The following is an 18,476-nucleotide window of genomic DNA, read 5'->3' as shown; positions in this document are numbered from 1 at the left end:
AAGGTCTTTGTGATCTAGTCAGATGACTGAGACCGAGCCTGTAGGACCTCGCGGCCTTTGTGTACCCTTATTAGTTTACTCAGCTGTATGTGAGCGATTCTTGTAAGAAAATGCCTCCAAACTCCGTCATTGCGATGCATGTCAATGGTGACCCCTATTTCTTCGCTTCCGCAGCTCTCATGGCTGCCGCTGGCGACATAGCCAGTCCTGCCTTTTCTTGCATTGCTGTCAATGCAGATGTAACTGGTGTTTGGGCTCCGCTAGGTGCTGGGGTATTCGCTCGAGTCGCAGGTGCACTTCTATTATGTGCCATATGACTCTGTACAAGATGACCAGCTGCTAGTGCAGAACAGAGAGACAATTCTCCTGCAAGTACTCCGGCAGCTATGATCCGTGCCAGTTTTCTAGAGTTATCACCAGGATTTGTTGGATGTGATCCACGAACACCAAGCATATCAAGCATAGCTGCCTGTGGCTCGAGAATTGTACCTCCACCAAGAGTTCCGACTTCGATCGACGGCATCGAAACACTGATTTGAAGATTTCCGCGCAGACTAAAGCATGTTAGTTAGGTTCAATCAACATTCGGACGTTTTACTTACTTCTTCATCATTGTGATGCAGTTACTACTCTCAACAACCTGTGCAGGATCTTGACCAGTGGCTAAGAAGATAGCAGCGACGATGTTTGCTGCATGGGCATTGAAACCACCAATACTACCAGCCATAGCACTACCAACATAGTTCTTGGCAATGTTCAGTTCGACCAAGGCGTCAACATCACTCTTCAAAACCTTGCGAACTACATCGCCGGGAATGATTGCCTCTGCAACGACACTCTTTCCACGACCATCAATCCAGTTGATGGCCGCTGCTTTCTTGTCAGTGCAATAGTTGCCCGAAAGAGTGATTGTTTGCATATCTGAAAATCCAGCTTCTGTGGCCATAACATGTAGAGCATGCTCTACACCCTTCGAGATCATGTTCATACCCATAGCATCTCCAGTGGTTGTCTTGAAACGAATATAAAGGTTCGTGCCAGCTATCGCTGTCTTCATGGATTGGAGACGTGCGAATCTACTAGTTGAGTTGAAGGCATCTGTCATGGTTTTCTGGCCAATCTTGGAGTCGAGCCAGTTCTTGGCGGCACCGGTACGTTCGAGAGTCTCGAAAGCAACACAGGGGCCTCGAGTCATACCATCGCCTGTCAAGACAGTGACACATCCACCACCTGCGTTGATAGCTTTTGAACCACGGCTTGTGCTTGCAACCAAGACACCTTCCGTCGTAGCCATAGGAAGGAAGAAGCTTTGGCCATCTATAACAATTGGACCTGCTACACCAAGTGGTAATGGTAAATAACCGACCACATTCTCGCAACACGCTCCCAGAACACGATCATAATCGTAGTGCTCATACGGCAACTTAGACTTTTCCAAAAGGCTTGTAGTTTCGGATGTAGCAGGAGTACGTGATATAATTGCTCTTCGGATCTTGACAGCTCGTGTTGAGTCTTTGAGCGTTCGCTCAAGGGAATAACCAGGGACTTTGCCTTGCAGGGACAATTCGACGAGCTCTCTGTCGGTAAGCTCAGGAGCTCGCTTTTCCATAAGCATTTGTTCCATTTGTGCTTGTGTCCTTCTGAGTGCTGGCGGAGCATCCCTGTACTGTGCTCTGGTCAACATGACTAAAGCATCATCCTCATCGTCGGTTTCGGCTGGAGTTGGCGGGTTAATTCTCTCGGTTGCATCTGGATCGATAGCGGGAAGTTTCAAAGCGGGCGTAGACATCGAATTGTTGAACTTCTCGGCCCGGTCCAATTCCACGGCATCAACAACGTGGTGGGGTGGCATTTGAATTGTTTCTTTGATGCTCCACCTGGCAGCGTTAAAGAGGTATCCATTAAGAATAACGCTTAACACAAGGGCGAAGATAATCCACTTTGACAATATCGGATCTTCTAAGCTTTTCAACAAGCTATCGACAACGCGTCCGCTCATGCCGTAATCGCTTGCTCCGGAAGCCTCCGATTCAAGCAAATCCTGTGGTTTGCGACTCTTGTTTGCCTTTCCATAATGGACAGATGGATACTCAAGCTCGTACTTGATTGGTGTCAGAACCGTCACAACAGTAGACTTGTCATGGAGTTTAGCAGTCTCCCAGATAGAGTCAAGGCCACTGGATGCAACCTTGAAAGGGTCCATTGGTGGTACTGTTATGACACTAGATAGTCCTTGTCCAGACAGTCCACTCATAGTCGGTGGCTCGGCATTGCTTTTTCCACCTCGGAAAGGAATTGTGCACAAGTTCAAGATGTTGATGATAATGAAGCCAGAAACCATCAGAACCTTGAACTTGGGCACACTGCTGTCACGAACTTTTCGCCCAAAGATATTGGTTTCGTTGTTTCCGCTCTTGTCGGCTCTGGGCCAGTCGTCGCTCTGAGCAACATTTTCCGCAACTCGGCGGTTGAGTCCATCGTCTTCAAGGGCTTGACGAAGTTCCACATGACGCTTGATCCGGTTGATTTCGAGCTTGATGCTCAAGATGGCTGTGTAGAACGTGAACAACAAGATGCAGTCGAAGAATAAGATCCATGCTGCCAAGAAACAAAACTGTTGCAATCCACCTTGAACTCCCGAAGCAGCTCCAGCTGCCAGAATACAGATCTCAATTACGTAGTCTCGAACAATTTCGTATCCCTTTTTGCCAATGGCGACTTGAACAGCGTATTGGATGGATGTCGGTGAAACGCTATTCTTAGTATCAGCTTCCTTCAATGTTGGGCTATCCTGGGGTTGTGGTCTTCTTGTTTCGAGAGCAGCTGAGAGAACAGCTTTGGTCAAGATAATCGACTTCTCAAAGCCAATCGTCACAACCAGGAAAGGCAGTCCTTCAGACAACAAGACCATATTCAGAGGTACACCCATCTTCGTGGTTACAATAAGTCCGAAGAGAAACGCAAATACCGAGGAGAAAAGCGTAGTGGCGAAGAGCCAAAAGTTTGACCCCATCCTTCTCATGGAGACGAACAGGGAAACAAATGTCAGGTGCATCGAGATGTAGCCAAGAACCATGATTATGATATCCAAGGTTTCCGCATTCTTGATGAGATCCACAAATTCGGTCCAGGCATTAGAAAGCCAGGCTCTAACGCCACGTCTGGTGGTAACTTTAGCAGCCTTCATAATCCACTTCTTCTGCTCCTTGACGGGTTCGGCCTCGAACCCATGTTTGGCTTTTTCATCAGTAGGGAAAGTCGCTGCGTTGGGGAGTTCTTGGGCGCATGCAAGAAATTCTGGGGCTTCACTATAAGGGACTGCGTAGGCCAAGGCAGTGTCTTGAGATATCGCGAACAAGGGATTTGAGGTGGATGGGAGCTCAGTAACAGAAAGGTTTTGCGGGAGAGGTATGGTATGTGCGAGGGGAGCATTTTGAGGAGAATCCGCAGCGAAAGAATCGGGGAAGACGAAGGTAAGTAAGGCAACATGGTCCGCATCTTGTGGGATGGTGGTTTCGGTGTCCGAAGTCTGCCATTTCCAGCCTGTTTCAGAGCCGACTCTTAATTGCCTGCTTCCCTCGAGTAACGAAGCCCAATCTGCTTTTCCAACAGCACTTGATGTGACCGAGTCGAATAAACTACTCTCCAGCAGCCCAATATAAGTTGTACTGGCCAGCACAGCCACAATCACGATCGTGTGTATCGGATGGAGACATGCTCGGCGAGAAAGCCCTTGAAGCAGAGGTGTGATCTTCTTGCTCACCCAACCCGGCGTAGCAGGTTTCTCTGCCACCGAAGTCGCGCGACCCCTCGTAGGCAAGAAGAAGGAAGTGAGTAAGGATCGGACCATTTTGTTCAGGTATCAATGGTATGTTTGCTATAAAGCCATGAACGGACGAGCGGGAGGTAGGAGGTGGCCTTTGGTTTTCTGTGTTTCTGCGATCTATAGTTATGATTGTCAGTCATCGTGCGCCCCCAACTCGCAGAAGATAAGCTATTCACTAGACACTGAGAGGAGTGAGGAAAAGCAAACAGAGTTTCGTAGATCCTCAGCTGAAGGCTATGGCTTCGGGTCCTTCCTTCCCCAGACAATCCTGCAGAGATCCTCCAGACCCCACAGGTGCCGCACAAGAAACCCGCCGAAGAGCAAAACAAATCGTTTTAAGTACGCCACAAGTCCAAGGCTTCTCAGATGCAGCCCGACGACAGAGCAAATAGAAAGTGTAGAGGGACGCGATAGTTGGAAAGACGCACCTTAAACCTTGCGGTGAAGGTTAAATGTCGGGATGTGAGGGTTGTGCTATGACGAGTTGAGAGGTCGTGAGCCGTGTTGATGTTGAATTGGAAGACGGAGCACAAAGATGTTGGACTCTATGTGCTCTGGACGGTTCAATTGTCCATGAAAGAGAAGCAGGAAAAGGAGCAGACTTGATCAACAATTAAATCGAAATTAATATGGAGGCCTGGCGAAAAGCGAGGAGCCCAGATAATTTCAAGGGTTAGTTCAGGGCCGAGTCGAAGCGGTTTAGCGTGCTGCAGTCCGATAAAGGGGCGCCGCCGCTTCTTCGCTCAAATTTCGAGATCAAAGACCGTTGGGGTAAAGATTCCAAGTCTTGATAATGCAAAGCTTGATATTGTTCTCGTCCTTCTTTCATACACTTCTTTCTTTGTTCCTCAATCCTTTCCTTATCCCTTCCAAATCATAACGGCTTACCGGCTTCTGGAAGTGCAATTCGTTCGTTCGATGCGAAAAACATACCCCCCCACAAACGACGAACGCCGCTTACTTGCCTGCAGTCCAGCCGATGAATTGAGGCGCAGGCCATTCATCATCGACACCCTGGAAACTCTGCATCCGTGAAAGGTCTCAATGAGAAGACCAACAAATCGGCAGCAACGTGTACCGTCGGACACTACTCGTACAACGGATGACTCGATTGGAGCTTGCAACTCCAAGACTTGTCCATTGTTCTTGGATTTATAATCATTCACTTTTCACTTTGAATCATCTTATTCTCTTCACCCAGCACGCAAGACAACACATTTTCTGAATGCATCACTAGAACAGCTGATGTACACACGGCAGAAAAGCCAAGAAATATGTTGGGCTTTCACCGTACCCTCCAGACTTTGTCTCACCTTGGCGGTGAAAAGATTATTGAGCCAGACGGACCAACCAGAACCCTGCATATCATTCATAATGCAACATACGATAACAACATCTTGTCCTTGGAAGTCCCAGGAGGGCTCTCTGGATAAATGTCATCGGCTCGTATATAGTTATGCTGCCTACAGTAATCGGACAGGAGTGCGGGACCCCCATGGGGTGTGAGCTCTGGGATGGAGCCGAGTGACAGATCAACAGCGGTACATCTGCATGTCAGATACTCATAGATAGCTACCTTCTTTACCACCATGTTCGCTATCACGGCTGTGCCATTTGTTTGCATACGTGCGATTAGGCAAGTGCCGAGCCTTACTGCAAATGCTGGACCCTAGAACAGCTGACAAGCTTGAAGAGTTGAGGCTTACGTGCTGCCCTCAAGGCACCATGGCATGTCACCAAATAATTAGAGTACTCTCTTGCTGCGCGAAGTGTGACGAGGCGCATAATTTCAATAGTCCAATACTTTCTGTGTCTCAGCGAGTTTGAGTATCTTGAATCCAGAGGGTATGTATGTCCTAGTTCTTGCCAATCGCGTTTTTCATGATTAGGGGAAATGCCTCGAGAGGAGGGCCCGGGAAGAGAGGGAACATGCAAAGTGAGAAAGCAAGTTTAGCTTGAGAACTTTGCAATCATTCGTAGGTTTCATTTGAAGATGTGGGCCACCACAGCTGAGGTTGTTTGATAAATTTTGAGAGAGGTTTCGTGAAGTTGGCAAATATTACCAGGTTTCTGCCAACTTACAGACATCTTTCCCTGTACATGGTAGATTGATACGTGCAAGGGGTTTATCTCATACTCCACGATTGAAAGCAATGAGAGACTTTTTCCTGTTCTGTCTTTGGGATGCTACATCAAACCAGCTGAACCTCAAGAAGAATCATGGATAGATGGTTTTGTTGGAGGTCGTCTGTATTCAATTTTAACTACTGTTATACTCCGACACCAGATAATTGTGCAATTACATACCACTAAGGGTTGAATGTACGGTCACTCTCAGATAATCCAATTCTCCTTCTGGATTACCGACGTTCAATATCCTATTTAGGCTCAAAACTTAGTTGAATTTAAAATTATTACATACCAACAAGCTCTGACGATCCGGAGGACAACGGGAGAAAAATGAGGTCCTCTCAAACTTTTGCAGGCGTTCGCCAAGTACCGACAATATGGTACCAGCATTTCCAGTTTCCGGACCGACAATACAATTCCTCAATGTGCTGAACTATACATCAATTAAGGGGCAGTATCATCTCATTCGGCATGACTGAACACTTTTCATATCAGAAAGGACGAAACCATGGAATCAATTCGAACATCACAATCTCCAGACGATGTAACATGCAAATACACATCTAACCCCTGATGCCATCTACAAAACGTAAAGATCTTCAATGCATAGTACAACCTCGTATCCAGAATATGCAAAGCACGTGTGAGGGGTGCAGATTGTGGGGTAACCCGCGGCGTTGCGGCTGAAAGAAGCTTTCCTTCGATACGAGCAGCTCGTACGATAAGCTGATAGGGATATACCAACAACTACCTCCCACTTCAACGAACTCTTCCTCTCACAACAACACAAACACTCCTCACCATGGCGCCTCCACCAAACTTCAAACCCGCCCTCATAATCGTAGACCTACAAGAGGATTTCTGCCCACCAGTTCGTCTCCCCCTTCCCCTCCCTCCACCATCCAACAACTAACCAAAACCTCCCCCCAGAACGGCAGCCTCGCAGTCCCCAACGGCCGCTCCATAATCCCCACAGTCAACACCCTCCTCACGCTCCCCTTCCCCCTCAAAATCGCCACCAAAGACTGGCACCCCCTTGACCACATCTCCTTCGCGGCCAACCACCCCTCCGCCGAGCCCTTCACCTCCTACACCACGATAACCAACCCCTCCAACGCCTCGGAAACCTACACCTCACGCCTCTGGCCCGTCCACTGCGTGCAGAACACCCCCGGCGCATCTCTCGTCTCGGAACTCGACGTCTCTAAAATCGACAAAGTGATAGAAAAAGGCACGATCAGGGACGTCGAGATGTATTCCGCGTTCTACACCCCGCTGAAGGATCCGAGGGTCGGAGATAGTGGGCTAGCGGGGGTCTTGAGAGAGGGGGGGATTAGCGATGTGTTTGTGGTGGGGTTGGCGTTTGATTATTGCGTGGCGTCGACGGCGGTTGATGCCAAGGCGGAGGGCTTCACGACGTGGGTTGTGAGGGAGGGGACGAGGTTGGTGGATGCGAGTCAGTGGGCGGAGACGGAGAAGGAGTTGGAGGGGAAGGGGGTTAGTTGTGTGGATTTTGAGGGGAGTGAGGTTGGTTGGGTTAGGGAGTATAAGGGTTGAGAGGATGGGATGGGAGGGGATGGTTTATTAATTATGGCTCTATGATGGGAAGGGGAACTGAATGCACTTGAAAGTTGCTCGGAAGGAAATGATAGGTGTTGCATGGCGTTGCTATATTCTACCAAAAGATTCATGATTTTCAACTCAAGGACTGACACTTTTGCCCGCATATTCTCTACAGTTAACTCGACAATTTCAGTTAGCCCGTCCCTCAAATTGCCTAGCAGAGGAAAAAACATCAGCTTCACTTTAGGTCACCGACTATGGTTGGAACATCATCTGGATAATAACTAAAATGAGCTTTCCCATTTCTCCCATTTATTCAGCTATTCACCAAGCTCCCTATTCAGCCCACACCCACCCAACCCTCCGAACTCGTACAATCATACCACCTGTATACCGCCGGCTCATGCGTAACAAAAGTTCCACCGTCATAAAGCTCATAAAACCTATATGCACCATCCATCCATACCTCATATCTCTCGCTCCAAAAAAAAGACAAAATTCCCTCCCTGTCTCGACTCCCCAAAAAGCGAATAATACACGTTGATGGTAGAATCGAAGTATTAAAAAGATAACGAATGTCCTTTCTGGGGTAAAGGTTCTCTTTCTTCCCAGATAACATGCAACCGACCAATTGATGGGGTATTGAGAAAAAATGATGCTGCTGCTGCCCAAATCGAGAGGGGAAAAAACACAAATGCATAACTTAAACCAACCCGCTGGAAATTTTTCAAACTACCACTCCTTTCTAAGAACGATGATGCATAAAACATGATCTTCATTACCTCGTCGGACTTTTCTCCCCTTCGAAAGACGAATCTGTTGAATCGCTGTCTGGGCTATCAGGCTGCCGGAGAACTTCTGAAGGTTCTAACTTGGCATCTGGTAACATAGCAATTGGAGTTGTATTCAAGCTGTCCTCAGTCTTGCGGGCTTTGGAATCTTGACTACTCGTTCGGTCACGAGCACCTTCAAGAGAACTCGAGATGGTAGGTGTGTTGGCCTGACTACCGCCCCGTTGTCCATGATAGTGTATGACCTGGGGTGGCGCTTGGCCAGCTTGTGTTCCTAACAGATGTTGAGGATATGGATGGAGATCTTTTGAGGATGTCGAGAATGTGGAAACGATAGGTTGTTGATACCCATTGTTCCCATTGCTGGGTTGCGAATTGTGTCCAAAGGCCTGTCCGTGTTCAGCTTGGGTCGGTGTTCCAGCATCTGGTGCAAGAGGGCTGAGCAATTGGTCGGTTGCTTGTCCAGTCAAGCTGTTCAAACCTCCTTGAATGTCTCGCAGTAACCGAACATATTCTTCCGGCACAAGGCCACTTTCTTGTGTCTTTGGATCCTCAGCAACAAGCCATCCTTGGCCATGACGGTAAGATACCCAAATGACCTGACCTTCTACCAACGGCAATTCGTTCTCATTCTCCCTCTCAAAGTCAAATAATGCGACAGCCTTGCCATGCATCTCCTCATCTGGTGAAGCAATTGTGAATTGGTAGTCGCGCGAGTATCGTGATTCGTCATGCCGTGTCAATCCTGGGGAAGATGCTGAGCTCGACGCATCTGATTCAGACCGATAGTCTTGCCCTGTCTCGTCCGTATATGATCTGCTAGGTAACATTCCAGCAAAATGTGAGTCTCGTTGTCCAGGAACGTTGTAAGGTGCCAGTGTCGAATGTCGAGCTTGCTCTGGGGGGTATGTAAGGATTTCTCCTCCAGGTCCGTCTGCCTCATCTCCAGCGTTATTCACATAGTATCTCTCGCTACCGTCGCCGCTTGTGCCCATGAAGTATCCCCTATCATGCTCAAAATTCTCTTGGCTGAGCATACTCGTAGTGCGCTCACCATCTTCTCTTCGACGTCCTCTACCGCGCCCTTGACTACCTCCAAAGCCACTACCTGACGACTTATGCTTTCTGTGCCGTGAACTGACCACAACAGGACTTTGCAGATCCTCGTCTTCACTCCAAGGTGGCCCATCGCCAAAATGTATAGGTGCTAATTGCTCTCCCTTCATAAGCCCTTCGCTCGTCCATCCTCCTGTCGCCCAAGCAGCCCTACTGTCCCACGATGTTGGAGGATCAGAGAAGCGCTTCTGTTCACTTGCTGGTGTCGATAGCCCAGAGGGGGGTTGAGAGGGTTCAGGCGGGGGACCATAGTGCATAGGATGCACTATTGGATACGCAAAGTCGCGGACGAGGGTATATGGAAGACTGGAGTGGAAAATCGGAAATATGTGCGATGGGGGCCGCGACCGAGAAGGCATAGAGTAGTTGGAATATTGTGATAGTCTGTTTTTCGACGCGTGCGAGGTGGGTCTTTGCAGATTCGTCCTTCGCGCAGGAGCAGGAGAGGTGATTAGAGGTGGTAATGGGGGATGGTTCGGATTCGAGGAGGGCGACGACACTGGAGATGGGGAAGTTGGTGATGGGGACGAAGTGTCGAGTGTTGGAGACATAACCGCCGTCATCTTGGCCGCTTGTGATTGGGGAAGCCTCTTAACAGCCGCACCGCGCCACTCTGAATGTTCTTGTCTCGATGATTGAAACCCAGATACGGTGGCAGCTTGCCAGCAAGCTTGAATCCCACCAGATGTTGACGGGCACGCTTGCGCAAGAAAAGTCGATAGAGGATCTCTCAGGGTCTCCTCCCGAGACTCCTCAGATCACTGCGCCTCAGATCGTCCGACAGTTGGGTTATTGATCGCCAAAATATGACCCTCCCGCAAATGTCCGGAGGGAGTGAGGAATGTTTGATCTGGCGGTTGTTGTTGATGCGACAGGGACAGCACGTTGACGTTGACCTGTTCGAGGCAGATTCGAGGATTGGCCGGAAGCTGATACGGATTTAGTCAACCAGGTTGTGCGCTCTTGGGAAAACGAAATCTGATCTTTTGAGAGAAGAAGATCAAGGGCTGACCCCACCGTGCCGGGCTGCACCCAATCGACAGCACCAATGGACTTCGGACAACCAGAGACTCAGGGAGATCTGCTGTGCTTTCGCTGGCCTAAAACGGGGAGTCGGTGCTGGAATTAGATGTTGGACGGGCGCTCAGATCTCGGCGACTTCAAACACTGACGCCTTGAATATCGACCAGGAAGACCCCGCAGCGCGCCGATGCGAAGGAGCGACGGAGAGACGATGAAGAATCTCAGGAAGAGATTCAGAGTTCCCACGTGATCATTAAGAATCCTCGAGGGTGAGGAGCAATATATGTGCAGGAAATCCTTCGAGATGGGGCTCTTGCTGGCTTGCCAGGCTTTAATAATGCTCACGTTCTTCTCAGAGATGGATGGGCCGCATCCAGAGTTTAAGCCCGAAATTTCTAAATATGGAAGACCGGGTCGCCCTGTATGAAACAAGTCCTGTCCAGCCAATGAGGGGCATGTTTGTTGTCCAACCTGTTCATTTAGGGAGGAGAATATGTGCTTCTGGGACAAAAGGGGTGGGACAACTGCTCTATCGACTCCACGCATCTATTTATTTTTCCATCTGTCATTCATCGCATTCGCATGTCCCTGGTGTTGGCTGCAAGACAGATGCTGGAGGGCTCCTGGTGAGACAAGATGATCCCCGTTCCATCAAGCCCACCGTCGTTCGTACCGTGCTTTCATCTGAACTCACAAGCGAATATGGAAGCGGAATACTAAATGTACCGACGAGAGCCAGGGGAGGGAGAGATGTAAGAGCACTCCAAGAGAACATCCTCGAGGGTCGGTAACAATGAGGCTCTCGTGACTCTTTTGGGAGTTTGACTATTGTTCTTCATTCCTCGGATTTCCTTGGTTTGCCGTCCTCCTGAAGCCAAGCGACTTCGAAAAGATGAAGACGTCTTATGGTGAAACCAAATGGACTCAGGACTCGACCATCGCGAGTGTGGCTCCAAGACCTTAAGAAATGTCCTGTATTGCAATTTTGAGGCGTAAGGAGAGTATCTCAGGGGCATCCTTCCAAATGGCTTGGAAAAGGGGTACAAGTAGCCGAGTCCCATGGCGAGCTGACAATTCCATTAGGAGCGGCGAGCGTGAGATGTAGAGACTGCGCGAACTATAATGGTTCTTCATAAGATTCTAGGCGTGTTCGTTCTCCAGATTTGATCCGAGATTGAGATATATCATTTTCCTATTAATGTTTGGGAGCTGATACTATCGTGACTTTTGAAGATGGAATTTTGCCTGTTTTGCAGGTTTGCCTTTCCATACCTCGCCTATGCCAAACTAGACCACTTGCAGCGAAGCGCGTAGCACTGCGCTTACATGGTCAAATCAGTTCGGCTCTCTACACCTTTCAGCAACATGCACATGCGATAGTGACTTCACGACAACATTGCGTCCTGCCATGGAGTAGAGTTTGGTAAGTGTGCTTCTTTCTCACCCTCTCTTGCATGCAAAATGATGAATAATCTATATTGGAGCTGTCTTACCTCTCGTGATGACACAAATTTTATTTACGCAACTTTTTTTCTGATCGCGTTTTTAAGCTGTCTTACTTCCAAACACAGGCACTCTTGTGACACAAGCTGACTGTAGCAGCACCAGTGGCAATAAGGCTGAGAACAAGTCTTAAGCGGTCTGGATTTGGGCTTGTTGACCACTCGATTGTGGCAAGTCTAGATCTTGCGTGGACGAAAACGAAGTCACGAAAACCTTCAAATAAATCTCAGCTCTCATGGCCCAACCACAAACGCAGGCGGGCTCCGCGAATGGCACCTCTAATGGAGAACGCCAAGATCCAGGAGGATTTAAACTCAAATTCTGTACGGTTTGTGCAAGCAACCAGAACAGGTGCGTGGCTATTTCAAGAATCACATCTACCAGCAAGCTGATCGTATCTAAACACAGATCTATGGAATCGCATCTGCGTCTTGCAGCCGCAAATTACCCAGTCATCTCGTTCGGCACAGGATCTCTAGTCCGACTTCCAGGCCCTTCCATTGACAAGCCAAACGTGTACCAATTCAACAAGACCTCATACGACAGTATGTACAAAGAACTTGAGTCGAAGGACCCGCGGCTGTATCGGGCGAATGGTTTATTAAACATGCTTGAGCGAAACAGAGGTGTGAAATGGGGACCAGAGAGGTGGCAGGACTGGCAGATTGGTGCTCCCAGACTTCAACACAACGCAGACCGCGGTTCGGAAGGTTTGGAAGGAGGGGTGCCGGACGTAGTTATTACATGCGAGGAGAGGTGTTGGGATGCGGTCATTGACAATCTACTGGAACGGGGTTCGCCCTTGAATCGCCCTGTCCATGTTATCAATGTCGATATCAAGGACAATCATGAGGAGGCTCTGATAGGTGGAAGAGGAATTCTGGATCTGGCAGACTCTTTGAATAAAGCAGCGACAGAGGAACGAGAAGCCAATCCATCAGGGTTTGATAGTGGAATTGCTGGTAGTCGAGCCGGGTTTGATGAGCGAGTTCCGGAGATTATTGGTGAATGGCAAGAGAGATGGCCCAATCTTCCAAGTGTATGGACACTTGGTTGGTTTTGATTCTAGTTATTCCATCTTGCATGGAGATTCACATGGATTTAGACCATGTTGGCGTTGGCGGACGGGGATACCCATATCAGGCGTTTGAGGATCATCTACAATAGGAATCATCTCCCCAATGAAGGAGGCTTCTTGCGTTTCTATGTCCTCAATTGAGTGGACTTGAGGCTGTGGGGTGGATAAATGAACGTTTTGAGTTACCAGACCGGTGTCAGGAAAGCTTTTATGCCGAAGTATCATAATGTCTCGTCCCCATTCTGCATAGGGCTACGTACAATTTGGTAACCCGCCACGCGGATGAAGTGGGCCTGTCTCCAACGGACGAATCCTTGGAGATTGGATTCAGGGGTGAGGAAGCCTCAGCGGTGAAGCGACTAGACTCGAGGCTTGGCTTAAAATTCGAGAAGGCTAGACGAGCAAGCAACAGCCTTCCAGCCTTCAGAGACCGCGAGTCGCAGAATTCCATCCCATCCCATCCCATCCCTCATCCAGCCAGCCCATAGTCGTGGCCACTGCCTTGCCAAGTTTGCCTCCTCGGTCCTCCGCAACGTCGATAGGCGGAAAACAACCCGATGGTCTTGAGAATTGGGCGTCGTCATGGCACAGAGGATGCACATTTCGGCTTTTGTGAGTGAGATGAACTGCAATGCTTGACCATCCTGCACCAATCAGGACCCCGGCGCGAATGTCCTTCCTCTTGGGAACTAAATTTCCTACCCCTGAAGCGATGGTGCCTTGCTTGGGCCGTGGAGATGCGAGTGTGCAGTGCAGTGCAGTGCAGTGATAAATAATATCTGGATGATCTGCTGCGTGAGGAAAAAACATGTTTGGTTTTGTTGTCTTGACATTGAGTGAGGTTTAATTTGTGATTCTGGCCTTCATCCACCGTTCCTTCTATCTAGCCCACCACGAGGGATCCGTTGCGAGTTCCCAAAGCTTCGCTGCCCGGGAATCGAAACTCTAATCGACCTTATCGACATTATCAAATCAAATCGAGGCCTCGCTCTCGCTGTGCTGCACCTAGGAAGTAATTTACGCGCCGCTTCAAGCTCCTCCAGGACGCCAACGCCGCCATCAAAGGGGTAACACAGAAAAATCCAGCTGACGCTTCCCTTTCCCACGCCTCCTCCTCGAACGCATCCTCCGTTTCAACGTCATTGCCATTGCCATTGTCCGCTGTGCAGCATCACAGTCACGGTCCTTACCAGTCATCTCTTCGAATAATTATAATACTACTCGTGTTCTGTCACCATCTCGAACACGCCGTTAGGAGCGAACCGCTGTCGCGCTCGCTTTGACAACCCTGCCAGGCCCACGACGTTTCAAGGCTTTATCTCGTTGCACTCTGAGGCAGTTTGGTGTACGGCTTTTCAGAAGACCTTACGATTCTCTTTCCTGTTCTGCTGAACAATCTGAGAGTTCGGTCGCATTCGATAGATCGAGGATTGCGGAGGAGAGTGCTCGCTCCCAGGAGTCAGCCACTACATATTTCAAAAGCTTCTACGATGAATGGCCGAAATGGCCCCTTGTCGCCTGTTTCTGTAGGAGACAGTGAATGGTCCGGTATTTCCAAATACCAGAACCGCGATACCGACTCGCCCTTCCCCAATTCTCGCGGACAGCTGGCGTCACCGCCAATATCAAGTGGATCAAACAGCACGATGAATGGCGGATTCCCTCCGAGGGGCTCGTCTGCGGGCAGTCCTGGAGGCCCTTCACCACCCAGCTCGATCGCGCGTTCAAGTGTTGGGACCGGATTATATGCGCAGAGCGAGAGTGGCAGGAGTAGGAAGGACGAACAATTCGAGGCTACATTATCAGAACACTATGTTGCGCTAAAACGATATCTCGCAGCCTCGTTGCGGGATGAGAAAGGAAACCCCAGGCCGAACAGAGCGCGAGACAAGTTATTACGGTTGTCCCCGGTACAATTCCAGGAACTAAGTACGGATGTCTTTGATGAATTACTGCGACGACAACAAAGCGGCAGAAGAACGCCAAATGGGAGCGCCCCAGAAGGAGGACCTCCACCATTTCTCCTTCCCAAAGATTCTTTCCACCCAAAGCGAAATCAAGCCAGGCAAAAGCTTTCAACCTTACCTCCACCCAGATTCCGCGACCTTGCAACGGATGTATTCTACGAGTTGGAGCGGAGGTTCCCAAGATTTGCTGCTGGTGATATAAGTAGGATAGGCAGCCCGGCTTCAGTACGAGGTCCGCCCAGCAGAAATGGCAATGGAACTCCTGTCAATGGTATGCCACCGCGCATGCGCAGACCCTCAGATGCTAGTTCCATAGCTGGATACTCTATGCGAAGCGAATCACGAAATGGGCCACGACCGCCAATGAATGGATCAGCTCTTGGTATACCACCTTCACCTGGAATACCTCCTGGAGATTTTGGAAGACCGACACCAAAGACTTTTCAGAGCAATACCATTGTACCCAACAAAAGTACTATGGTTGAAGACGATGAGACAGGAGGAGAAGATAATGATGATGACGATGGAGATGCTTTTGGCTTGGAAGGAGCTGCCCGGAATCGTGAGAGTAAGAAAAGCTCTGGGGGCTCTGAGGTAAGACTGTCCTGGACTGAATAGAGTGATGATTGCTAACTTTTGCCTCAAGACTGACAAAAAGCTGATCGACGACTACCAATCCCAAGTAGCAGAACTACGAGAGAAGTTAGACGCTATGGAGGATAATCTCAAGCAGAAGGACGACGAGTTAAACAATGTTTTGGATGGCGAGAGAAATCGAGCCAGTGCAGCCAATGTGGAGAAGAAAGAATGGACCGACCTGAGAAATCGGCTGGAAAACCAACTTGCTGATGCACAGAATCTCAACGATACTCTTCAGTCAGAAATAGATCGTATGCGAGCGTCTCAAGCGAATACAGAAAGAGAGCTTCGATCACAGATTGAAGAGCTTCGAGAGTCAGCAGGAAAGTCAACAGGCCTTGGAGCGGATGCCGAATTGGAACAGGAGAACGAAGAGTTGAGGTCAGAGCTTAGAGAGCAGCAGAGGGTCACGGATGAGGTCCGAAGAGAGGCGCAAGAGTTCCTCAGAGAAATGCGGATGCTGTCAGAACGGAGCAGTCAATCTTACGAAAGGGAGGAAGAGCTCTCAAATACTGTCAACAAATTAGAGGAAGAAGTGAAGGACTGGAGGAACCGATACGCCAGGACGAAGACGCAACTTCGCAGTCTAAGAGCTTCTTCGATTGGCCTCCAGATTCAGCAAGATGCGTCAAAATTCACCAAGGACAGTGGCTTCACGTCGCCAGATGGTAGTGTGAAGGATGTCCACGTTACCAAGTTTCAGATCTCGATTGACGAACTTCTGAAGATTGCACGTACTGACGATCCTGCAAGAGTCATTGAGTTTATGAAATCTGTCGTGGTCAATGTGCGAAGGATTACTCAAGATATCGACGATTCTCCAGCAAGCAGCGAAGAGTTAGCTCAACAACAGGCCAAGCTGAAATCAAGAGTTTCGGCAACTGCCAACAACTTGATTACAGCTTCAAAGAACTTTGCTTCAGCAAATGGCTTGTCGCCAGTTTCTTTACTCGATGCAGCAGCTTCACACTTAACATCAGCCGTTGTCGAGCTTGTCCGAACAGTCAAGATTCGTCCGACCCCGGCTGGTGAGCTCGAGGACGATGACGATGGAAATCTGGAACCAGTCGACACAACTGGCTTCTTCCCGGTACGAAGTCCACTCCCAGTGCAAGTGCAGCAACAGGAGAGCAATGCACCTCCATTCCAGGGTCTCAGAAATATCCGTATCAGTGCCGATTCATCGATGTACAGTCCGGTCAATTCTCCTCGGCAGTCTACCCTTCGCCCCGTAAGTTCAGGAAAAGAATCTTGGGCAGGACGACAACGATCCATGTCTAGAGGAGCTCAAAACGGCAATAGCTTTCTGAATGGCAACAAGAATCTTCCTCCAACGCCAATGGGGGTAGGCTTCGGCATCCGAACACAAGATAGTGATGTCGAAGAACTCAAGGTAATTTACTACCCTTTTCACTCTACTAGACATTCGACTAACCATGATTAGATATATCTTGAGGATCAAACTGCCTTGTTGGTGCAAAACATTCAGTCTCTCGTATCATCGATTCGCTCTGAAGCAGGTATAACTGCCATCGAAACCCAAATCACTGCTATTGCGGACGTCATTGGCACAGTCGTACAAGAGACAGAAACGTCCATGACGTCGAATACGGCATTGAAGAGCCAAAGCGAGCCGATTGTGAAGAAGCTGTCGACACTCAGACAGCGCATACTTGAAGCTGGCCAGATGGGCAGAGCCATCGCAAATGAGGGCCGAGACGATGATGAAGGCGACCGACAATGGAGATCCTGGAATCAATCACTGCCTCCCATTGCTTTCGAAATCGCCAGAGAGACTAAGGAGTTGGTGTTGAGAGTGGACATCATGGACGGAGACCAAAATCAGAGCCCAAGGGATGACGATTTCTCATGACGATAATCTTTTCAACGAGAATTCTTTTCTTTTCCACGTTCTTTTGCATAGCGTTGATTTGTTTACGAGATATCAACTTTTTTTTCCGCCTCGGTATAATCAGAGGTGTACATACGGAACGACCTTTTCTTGTTCTACTGGACATGCATGAGTATGGATGGCATGAAGACACAAACGGCGTATGGGTATGCATGGTTGATGAATGGGCAGGCATGTTTTTGTCTTTTTTTCTTCCCCGTAATGGCGAAACTTTGTTCTTTCGACACAACTTGAAAGTAGGGTCTTCTTTTCTAAATCTGCCATTGGCAGTTTTTCTTGGCGTATGCGAATGATGACGAAGCGAAGAAGGGCATATATCTGTCGTGTAATTATGCTAGTGTTGTATGGGATGGATGGTTGGTTGGTTGGTACGTACATAGGATGAAGGGAGGAAGAGTTAGGGGAATGTACGATGTTGAATTATGTTTTGTGCCTTCCAGAAGTGATTGACGTGAAGTCTTCGTTGGATGTGTCTGGCTTTTTCGAAATTACTGGCCAGTCAAGAAGCGTGACTGAGGTGGTGATTATGGGAAGCTTTCCTGATAGTACACCAAGGGGTTTTTTTACTCTGATCCTGTGAATGCTCAGAGTATTCTTCATTCCAAAGTCCCAGATGCAATAGATCTCTGCAAAAGATCTCATGTTACCCCAGATAGAAAATATGTTATTTCAACAGAGAGATTACACGAGACAGACGACAAACACGCGAATCGCGCAATTGCGCAATCAGCCGAAGTTCGATAAACAGTTACTTCAGAATGGACTTGCTCAAGCTTTCAATGTTGTGTTTGTGTGCTCTTCCAACCAGTAGGATCCCTGATAGCAAGAGGCAATATTCAGCAGAAAGATGTCTGGAAAATGTTCGTAAACAGCAATGGTTGGGAGAGTATAGGTATTTTGAGATTATCTAGCTTTTGAAATCCCAAAT

The 18,476-nt window shown here is 48.7% G+C and overlaps 5 protein-coding genes across 5 annotated transcripts; 3 read left to right on the top strand and 2 right to left on the bottom strand.

The window, feature by feature from the left end:
* Nucleotides 1-154: 154 nt before the first annotated feature.
* Nucleotides 155-3,850, bottom strand: LY89DRAFT_572605 (uncharacterized protein; the record flags this gene model as incomplete). The annotated part of the gene is made up of 2 exons (XM_018208647.1): nt 155-554; nt 603-3,850. 2 exons carry the CDS (start codon nt 3,848-3,850, stop codon nt 155-157), a joined length of 3,648 nt encoding a protein of 1,215 aa, XP_018078645.1.
* Nucleotides 3,851-6,670: 2,820 nt separating this feature from the next.
* LY89DRAFT_679453 (Isochorismatase hydrolase) lies at nt 6,671-7,769 on the top strand. The gene is made up of 2 exons (XM_018213875.1): nt 6,671-6,827; nt 6,887-7,769. The coding sequence occupies exons 1-2, from the start codon at nt 6,759-6,761 to the stop codon at nt 7,511-7,513; spliced, it is 696 nt and encodes a 231-aa protein (XP_018078644.1). The 5' UTR covers nt 6,671-6,758; the 3' UTR covers nt 7,514-7,769.
* Nucleotides 7,770-8,297: 528 nt separating this feature from the next.
* On the bottom strand, nt 8,298-9,683 carry LY89DRAFT_693011 (uncharacterized protein; the record flags this gene model as incomplete). Its single annotated transcript, XM_018216610.1, has 2 exons — nt 8,298-8,346; nt 8,392-9,683. The coding sequence occupies 2 exons, from the start codon at nt 9,681-9,683 to the stop codon at nt 8,298-8,300; spliced, it is 1,341 nt and encodes a 446-aa protein (XP_018078643.1).
* Nucleotides 9,684-12,187: 2,504 nt separating this feature from the next.
* LY89DRAFT_727319 (Ssu72-like protein) lies at nt 12,188-13,015 on the top strand (the record flags this gene model as incomplete). The annotated part of the gene is made up of 2 exons (XM_018219139.1): nt 12,188-12,303; nt 12,361-13,015. 2 exons carry the CDS (start codon nt 12,188-12,190, stop codon nt 13,013-13,015), a joined length of 771 nt encoding a protein of 256 aa, XP_018078642.1.
* A 1,165-nt stretch (nt 13,016-14,180) lies between these two features.
* On the top strand, nt 14,181-17,559 carry LY89DRAFT_17003 (uncharacterized protein). Its single transcript, XM_018205560.1, has 3 exons — nt 14,181-15,591; nt 15,644-17,029; nt 17,081-17,559. The coding sequence occupies exons 1-3, from the start codon at nt 14,521-14,523 to the stop codon at nt 17,507-17,509; spliced, it is 2,886 nt and encodes a 961-aa protein (XP_018078641.1). The 5' UTR covers nt 14,181-14,520; the 3' UTR covers nt 17,510-17,559.
* Nucleotides 17,560-18,476: the final 917 nt, after the last annotated feature.

This window comes from Mollisia scopiformis, assembly GCF_001500285.1.
Source record: "Mollisia scopiformis unplaced genomic scaffold LY89scaffold_1, whole genome shotgun sequence".
Taxonomy (NCBI): domain Eukaryota; kingdom Fungi; phylum Ascomycota; class Leotiomycetes; order Helotiales; family Mollisiaceae; genus Mollisia; species Mollisia scopiformis.
Note: the sequence above shows the minus strand (reverse complement) of the source record. Positions and strands in the feature narration are given on the sequence as shown.